Here is a 9008-nt window from a genome sequence, read left to right on the forward strand (position 1 = left end):
ATCAGACAAATGATTTTCTGCCATCTCACGGTTAAAAAAGAAAAGGCGTCAGCTTTGTTCTGTTAGAGTCATCACAGATAACATGACCATTTTCCTTCTTTGTACTTGTGTTCTTTGCTTCTCTGATACATTTAAAAGCTTATTCTGCCCAATGCACCTCTTTAAAATCAGTCGAAGGCCTATAAAGATGTCCCGCTAGGAGTCAGAGGAATATGGAAAACAAGACGTGTGTTTTAATTGTAGAAAGAACGAATTTTTATTCACGGGTTCCGTAGTCTTTTATAGATCATTTTGAAACACCCTGGAGTCTGTTAAAGTGAAAACATGTGAATTCAGTCTGGCCAGTTTGCATTTTGGACTCTCAGGGATCAGTAATATAACTGTGTTCTGTGGACCCTGGACATGTACACACAGCACCCCCTGCTGAAAGAACTTACTTACCCCCTTCACTTCAGTCGCGGCCTCCCCCCCAAAAAAATCCAAAAGAAAACAGACGTTTTGTTCCTGTACATTTATTAATAAAGCTGTGAATTATTTGCCTCACCTCGAACATTAGCACGGTGTGCATTTGTGCGTAACATCCAAAGTCATAGCCCACTTCACAGCATAAAGTCCACTTTGTCTCAGCAATATAACAACACTTAAATTTCAAAGGGGAACCAGAATGAGAACTAAAAAAAAGTACCTCCAAGAATTCAGATTTTTATAGTGCTCAGAAAGTGATTGGCTTCTTAATCTGTCTCTGGCTGTGTTTTTCTAACAGAGTTTCCAAGAGCATTCCCACCACCAAAGACGTGGAGCCTCTGTTGGAGATCGATGGAGACGTGCGAAGCTTCGAGGTGTTCCTGTCCTCCAGAACCCCGGTCCTCGCCGCCCGTGACATCCGAACCTTCCTGCCCTGCACGGTTAACCTCGACCCCAAACTCAGAGAGATCATAGCAGGTGACAAGGAGAAAATGGCTGCTTGCCTCTCTGTCTGTGTATATGTCTATCTGTTTATCCCTCTATCTGTCTGTCTGTCTATCTGTTTATCTGTCTGTCTGTCTGTATATCTGTCTTTATATCTGTCTGTCTGTTTATCTATCTATCTATCTATCTATCTATCTATCTATCTATCTGTCTGTCTGTCTGTCTGTCTATCTTATCTACCTATCTGTCTTTCTATCTACCTATCTGTCATGTAGTACTGTAATTGGTAGAAGGATGGTAGAAATATCCAGGATGGGTCTTGGGATCTCTGAAGCTGACACGTTAAGCTTCTTTCTCGCAACAGGAATCTCACAAACGTTAATCTTGCTTAAGGGTGTTTGAAATTTTTACAGTATGACTTACATGTTTCAAGGCCGTTTAGCTCCAGTTTTTCCACATTCCTCTCCAACTGCTAACAGATCAGCCTTTGAATTTACCTCTTATCAGCCTGGTTTCATCTCCTCCCTTTTTCCTCCAGACGTGCGTGCTGCCCGGGAGCAAATGAACATGGGAGGTGTCACCTATCCCACACTGCCCCTGCAGGAGGGAGGACAACGCGCAAGCTCCATCTACAGCCAGCACTCCTCCGCCTGCTCCCCCACCGCCTCCTACACTGGTCCCTACAACCCGCCCGGAGTGTCCCCCCAACCCCACAGCAGCTACTACAGCGGCATGGCCGGCCCCCAGCACCCCTTCTACAACAGGGTGAGTCCCCACAAAACACCTCCACAGCGCCACACCACGAACCCCCCCGATCCGTCAGCCGCCAGGCTGTGCCATGCTTCTGCGACACCGGGACGCGTCTAGAGCCCCCCCCCCCCCCCCCCCCTTCAGGGACCAGTGTCCGTCAGAGTGAGACCCCCATGTCTACGGGTGGATTGTCGAACCTGCCCGAGGTAGACGGGGAATGTGTGTGTCATTTCACAAAACCATCGATGGCTTTCAGTCTTAAGATACGAATGCATCACAGTGATGTAAAGCTATCGTCCAGTTACACTCTAACCTCATTTAATGTGGAGTTCAATATGAAGATCAGGAACCGGTACAGTTCCAGCTAGTAGAAAATCTTATGTATAGGTGAGGTCCAGAAAAGCTTACGTATAGGTGAGGTCCCCTCAGACGTCATGAAGATTGTGTTAGCGCAATAGCCTCACAAGCCAGTGTGTGCTTGTGTTGTATTTAGGAGACCATCTGATTTTCTTCAGAAATTCCATCCTCGACTACCTTTAGTCCACATTCCTCTCCATTTCCAAACAGTTTTGTTTTTTTTGGTTTTTTTTTTGCTGGTGTTTCATTAACTTTTTAGTAACGTTTAAAATTTCTTTTGGTTTTTTGTTTTCAAAGTCACAATTGGTTCACAATTGATTGTTCTTACACTGTGTACATTTTGATGTCTCCTTGTGTAAAACAATGAAGTCTGAATTTTGGTTTGTATTTGTTACTGTATTATTCTATGTGGATTGTGCAAATTTCATATTCATTGTGCGCGTGCGTGTGTGCGTGTGTGTGCGTGTGTGTGTGTGTGTGTGTGCGGGTGCGTGTATGTGCGTGTGTGTCTGTGTTTGTATTGGACCTGACTCAGACTGGGGTTTTTGTTTGATACGGTCACATAAATGAACATCCTTTTGTCCTTTTTAAGCTCTTATTAAAAGCAGAATTTTAGACAGCTGAAACTGCATGACAAAATTATTTCAAAGAACGAGAAAAAAGGACAGTAAAACAAACAAAAAAAAAGAGCTCAAAGCCAATGTAAGCAAGTCTTCTACGCTGGATGTTTTGCATTCAGTCAGATGACTTTGCTGGGCGGTACTTAGATAGAGAACAACACGAGACCAAGAACAGAGCTTTGAAGAACTCCGCAAATGACACAGTTTTGCACACACAACACAGTTGGACAAATGTGTAATCTGTGATTGGCTTAATTATCGTCTTATGATTTAAAGTATCGAACCAGTTTAAGGCCAGAGAGACCAACTCAGCTTTAGAGGGTATTTCACTGCCAGTTGAGTTACAGTGAAGAAAATCAGGCAAGGCATACCTCAGCTTGATTCAGGTTCTGTGTGTGTGTGTGCGTGTGACTTGAACATCTCATGTTGTATTCCATTGTGGGGTTTTTTTTGTGTTGTATATGCCTTTGTGTTTCATTTTGTTCCCTAAAACTTTTTGTTCTCCCCCCCCCTCCTCCTGGATATTCCCCATACCAGCCATATTTCCCCCACCATGTATACCAGCTGCCCCGGCCCTACGCTGGCAGCAGCTTCCCTGCCCAAGCACTTCCACCACCTCGCCCACTCATTAAACCCGGCTTCCCCAGGGACCCTAGCAGTGGACTCGTAAGTACTAGACTACACTAGATCAGACTAGACTAGATGCCTGTAGCAACAGTGCAAAAACATGTGTACATTTGTTAAAACTGTTTGAAATTTGAAATTGTTTTTTTCGATTGTGTCCACGGCGGAAGCCTTTATGTATGCTTTCATGTAGGCTGTCTGTATAGTATATTTGATTCTCTTATATGTTGATGATAATTGTTTCAGACTGGCATGCAGTATGTGTGTGTGTGTGTTTGTGTGTGTGAAGACTGCAGACACTGAGTTCTTCCTTTTCGTTCAAATGCACAGCAAACACTGTCAGTATCTGCAAGTGCTGTGGCATCTGCTGGAACCCTCTGTTTCTCCTCTGTCTACTCACCAGGGATTTAAAAAAAAAAAAAAAGTGATGTGGTCCTTTTACTGACTCCCCCCCCCCCCCCCCCCCCCCCCCATGAACAAGGTTTTACCTGGGTCCTTCAAATATTTCCAGACTTATCTGTCTTTCTCTGTCTCTTCCTCATGCTCTCTCTCTCCTCTCTTTCTCCACGCAGTGTAAGGTACCGTCTTTGAAAAAGAAGCAGGTACTGATGTTTCCAGTTTCTGCTTTGGCGCTGGCCTGCTGCCTTCCTGCTGCTGCTCTAGCTTAGACACACACACACTAACCATTTCTCTACCTCTTTCAAACACTCTGTACTTCCCAGCATGCTCTGGGGGGAGATGGGAGGGGGAGTGGCATCTCAGCCCGGTCGGAGGAGGGACGAAATTTAAATACAAGGCTTGGTCAAAACAATAACTCTTCATATACACTCTGCATTGACTCCTTGCAGTAAAAGTGTGAACGCAGAGCTGCTGAACTACATTAAAGACGTTAGTTATATCGACCTCTAAGTAGTAATTTATTGTCGATTTTCCAGTTCAGCAGTTGTCCCTGTTATATCAGGGAAGATAAAGATAAAAGTAGTGGTTCAAGTGATCATAACTGATCAATGATCATAATATCACTCGTCACTAGAAGGTGTAATTTTCATTTTCCCATATGGATTCAGATAGTTTTCACTTTGTGCACATGCTGTCGTGGTATTATTTGCATGTAGATCATTATAAGCAATATTCCATTGAATAAGAACATAGCAAAGGCAATATCTTACGTATGTAGTGTATTAATGCTCAGTCACAGGAGATATATTATTTCTGAGAGATAAAACAAAAAAAACAAACAGCAGTAGCCCAAAAGGCAGTAACGGCCATTTTAGAGCTTGATATGACCTAAGCTTTGTCGTTTAATTTCTTCTCCCCCTCCTTCCCCAAGCTCCTCTTTTTCTCTTTTCCTCTCTATCCCGAAATCCCCCCTGTGGAGACCTTGCCTGCCCCCCTCCCACCCACTTACCCCCACCCCAACCCTTACGGAGCTTTGGTTTCAATGAAGCATTTAACTCACAAGCCATTGAAATGACCTCTGTCGTCCACACAAGGTTAGTCTTTTAGTGTATCCTAGAATCTACGCTTCTTGAACATTCTCTTTGTGTAGAGAATGTTAAAAACAGTCTGGCAGCATCGCTGGAATTTTCAGAGATGCCTGGAATACCAGCAACATGCCAAGTCTGTCCGGATTGTATGGATTTGTAAAAGCTTAGTAAGTTCAAGTCTCTGTAAGACGAGACCCCCATCAGACCGATGCCGTTTGACGCTTGGCAGTGTGGCTTCTTCCAAAGCATATTGTTATTACTATTACAGTAACATTACCTCGTGTCGAATGTACAGCGACACTTAAAACAATATGTGGACTCACACTGTTCAGAATCTCTCTGACCAGAGTGTGCAAGATACCCAACACTTTCTCTCAGATGCAGACCCTTTTTGCTCTTTGCTTTTCCTTTCATCACAATTTTTCATCCTTTCATAGAAAACTAAAAGTACCAGACCTTTCTCCCATGCCTTAGATTGTTTCAATCTAATAACAATAACATGTACATTTATTCATGTGGCAGACGGTTCTCATCCTGAACTGTAGTTCAAACAGTTAATGGACACCATACCAGACAATCGACAATCTGATTGCTAGTTAAGGTGCCAGCAGTGACTGATGGTGTGGTTTTTTTTTTTTTTGGGCTCTTTGCTGTGTGTTGTGTGTGTGTGTGTGTGTGTGTGTGTGTGTGTGTGTGTGTGTGTGTGTCAGGGCTCAGCGTCTGTGGTGTCGGGCACCCCAGCGGTGCTTCTCAGTTCCATGAGCACCGATGTGGTGTGTGAGCGCCTCAAACTGATCGAGGGAATCGACCAGAGCATGCTGGCCCAGTACACAGCCACCGTTAAAAAGGTAAGACAGAGATCCAATTTTCTTTGGGGGTAACATTCTGTATTGGGTTTTTTTTGTGAATGTATGAGTTTATGAGATTTCTCCTGCGTAAAAATTTCCAGAAGATGTTCCGTTAACACCTCCGTGGTTGTAGTGGCCTGTGCGTAAAGAACCCTGTTTCAAGTGCTCACGGTTGATTTTTACTGTGGTAAATGTTGATTATATCCTGAAAAGGCCCCCTACGTTCAGCTCACTCTTGGCGCCGGATTAACTGAAGGTTGGATGTTACTTTAGTAAATGTATAGCTGTGAGTACGAGCGAAAAATCATGGGATGTCTCGGCCTGAACTTTTTTGTGCTCTGAGGCAAAATACCGCATGCAAAAACGTCATTTAAATAAAACTGCATCGGTCATTAAAAGGTTGCTAGCATTTTTTGTAAAATCTGGCCTCTACAGTCAGTTAACAACGGGGAAATATTTGTACGTTTTCTTGAATTTTGCGCTTTAACTTCCTGTCTTGTGTAATTTCAGGCTAATATCAATGGCAGAGTTTTGTCCCAGTGTAACCTAGATGAACTGAAGAAGGAGATGAGCATGAATTTTGGAGACTGGCAACTCTTCAGGGGAACCGTGAGTAGATTTTTAAAAAATGTCTAAACTCCGTTTGCCGTTAACAAAAGGTATTGCACTCCCATAACAGCATAATTTTCTGCTGTGCTGCTCAGGCATTGTCCGTATCTGTTTTGACACATGATGTTTGAATCAAAGGGGGGATCCCTTTTATCCTCACATGTAACAAAGAAAAGTTTTGAATGGTTGAACACGGTCAGATATTTTTGTCCTGACAAAACCGCCACGGGTTTGCAGGTGATGGAGCTGCGTCATGTGGAGAATCAGGTCCTTCACGAGGAGGCCCCCAGTGAACAGGGTAGTTGTGTGGCGCCTCATGGCGAGCCCGGCAGGCGTCCAGGACCCGGGCAACACGGAGGTGTTGGCCACAGCGACACCTCCCCCATGTACAGCTTCAACCTAAGCTTTGAGGAGCTCACCAACGTGGGCCTGGATGAGCCCACCAGGCATGCCAACCCCCCTTGGATGGTGAGTTGTCCTTCCACTATGCTTTTTCCGCCCCTACCTCGGGTAAAGCAAACATGTTCACGTTAGCCTGTGGCTGTTGGCTGATTGTCTGTATCAGGATCGTCCTTCCACAGAAAGCTGCATTTATTGACGTGTAGAATCAGTAGTATCCTCATGCTTTTGCTCAAGTTTTTCAAAAGTTTGTGATACACACTCACACACACACACAAAAAAAAAGGATTGTACTTTATTGTAGACGGTCACTATAGTCAGTCTTTCATGATTACTTTGAGAAAAAGTCAGATGGCATATCAGGTGGAACATCCCAAACATCTTACACTCCTTCCACAGACCACCACACACCGAACTCCCAGTATGTCAAGCCTCAACTCTCAGGAGTCGTCCAACGACATCTGTAAGCTGACAGACAAACAGCAAGCGGAGTATCGCAACGCCTACCAGGAGTACATTGCCCAGATGGCCCAGCTGGAGAGCTCAGGTAGCACAGCAGAGAAACCTGTGCAGCCACACCCTAACCAGTTCAAACACTCTGGGTCTGATGACAAGGCAAAGGACGGAGGAGAGCAAGACAGTCGCAAGTCCTTCTCCAAACGTAGCGGCGGGAAACCTGCCGCCGACGCGACAGACTACGCCTCCGCCGAAGCCGCCACTCTGGACCCCATCACCGAGGAAGACGAGAAGCCCGACCACGGCTCCTCCAAGTCGCTGCTGGGACGCAAGACCTCCGGGGAAAAGGTCGGCCTCTTCCAGGGAGCTGACCTCAAACTGAAGGCAGGAGGTGGTCTCCGATACCAGAAGCTGACCAGTGACGACGAGGAATCTGAAGAGTCAGACAACGCTCCTCTCCTCAAGGATGGGAAGAAGCCAGACACTAAAGAAACAGAGGGTGAAGATCGTTCTTTGGCGAAGGGTAAAGAGTACCTGTCCGATGGCATGCTGGACAAGAAGGATTCCTCCGACTCGGGCGTGCGTTCCAGCGAGAGCTCCCCCAACCACTCCCTTCAGGACGAGGAAGCCGACCTGTCCCAGTCGGAGCGGACCAACCTGATCGAACTGGACGAAGAGAGCTTGGCGCGAAAGAGAGGCCTGCCAAGCAGCCTGAGTGGCCTCCAGGATCCAGCTGTGACCAGGATGTCCATCTGCTCCGAAGACCAGTGCAGCCTTTTGGCCAGCAGCCCTGAAGAGAGCTGGCCGTCCTCGAAGAGCTACAACCTGAACCGCACGCCGAGCAACACGACCCTTAACAACAACACCAACGCCCAGCAGAGCAACCGCCCACGTCAGCCTGCAGAAACCTCTTCCACCACCACCACCTCCACCTCCACCACCGGCAGTGAGGTCATCGTTAACCCCAGCCCCAGTACCACCAACGCCACCCAGAACGAGAATGTGCGTGTGGTCCATCTGAAGAGGGGTCTGAATCCAGGGGTGCCGCCTGAGATCTGCACCGTGTCTTCAGACACAGTCACTTTTGGGGAGGAGCGTGAGAGCATCCTGTGAGCTGGGTCCCCCCCACGCCCCCTCCCGAAGAAGACAGAAGTCTTTTGTCTGCTACTAGATGTTTGGTGTTCGTTTTTTGCAAAGCATTCTTTAGTGAAAGACGTGGAGTAATGTGATGTCTGTGCTATGTGGTCCTTGTAGCACCTTGTCGATTAGTTGGTAGTTGGGTAAGACGGTTGTCTGTTGCCTGTCATGTTGGCTACGTCTTCACTATAGCCCCTCACTTTAGTCACCAATTTATTTCAACTGACAAGTATAATGTGCCTGAAGCTATTAACATGATGCACTCTGATTTCTGGCCAGTATTAAAACTCCAATTTATTTATCTGTTTAAATTATTAAAGAGCAAGGCTGGTAAGTGTCACTGTTGCTTTGTGTAAAGTAGTTTTAAACACTGAACTACCATCACTATATGTGAAAACTAACTAACTGCTGTACTCTAGCTCAAGCTAGCTCAGGCTAAACTTGCATTAAAAAAAAATAAATAAATAATTGAGTTAATCTCTCCAGAGTTCATGAAGGAAATTATGCTTTGAACTAATCCCATTCCATAAAAACCATAAAACCCAAGCGTGTCGTTTTTCCTGTTAACCCTTGTGGTGTGAGCCTGCGTGCTGAAGAAACCCCTCCTCACTGCTAGAGCCCTAGTGGTAGCTGTAGTGTCTTAAGTTGATATTGTATTAGATGTAGGAATGGTGTGTTTACTTGTCCTTTGTCAGATCAGCTTTGTCTCTGAGGCTTGTGTTTGCTTGTGACGGTAGTATTTCTACAGCTATCCTCCTGACCTGGGTCAAGTAAGCATTTTGCACGACTAGGGCCCTGTCCCAAAACTCCTC

At 45.7% G+C, this 9008-nt stretch overlaps 1 protein-coding gene across 1 annotated transcript; it reads left to right on the top strand.

Annotated features, from left to right (window-relative positions):
• Positions 1 to 212: 212 nt before the first annotated feature.
• LOC115809269 (kinase D-interacting substrate of 220 kDa B-like) lies at positions 213 to 8172 on the top strand. Its single transcript, XM_030770859.1, has 11 exons — positions 213 to 226; positions 764 to 942; positions 1448 to 1674; positions 3174 to 3302; positions 3833 to 3862; positions 4826 to 4893; positions 5502 to 5595; positions 6106 to 6204; positions 6442 to 6672; positions 7003 to 7738; positions 7793 to 8172. Exons 1-11 carry the CDS (start codon positions 213 to 215, stop codon positions 8170 to 8172), a joined length of 2187 nt encoding a protein of 728 aa, XP_030626719.1.
• Positions 8173 to 9008: the final 836 nt, after the last annotated feature.

The sequence above is a fragment of the Chanos chanos genome, chromosome 4 (assembly GCF_902362185.1).
Source record: "Chanos chanos chromosome 4, fChaCha1.1, whole genome shotgun sequence".
NCBI classification, from domain to species: Eukaryota; Metazoa; Chordata; class Actinopteri; order Gonorynchiformes; family Chanidae; genus Chanos; species Chanos chanos.

Bases quoted from the DNA above. Each gene is read 5' to 3' on its own strand.
- LOC115809269 (XM_030770859.1), top strand. The intron at 3,303-3,832 runs GTAAGTACTAGA...TTCTCCACGCAG, and splicing joins GGGACCCTAGCAGTGGACTC to TGTAAGGTACCGTCTTTGAA. The intron at 6,205-6,441 runs GTGAGTAGATTT...ACGGGTTTGCAG, and splicing joins GGCAACTCTTCAGGGGAACC to GTGATGGAGCTGCGTCATGT.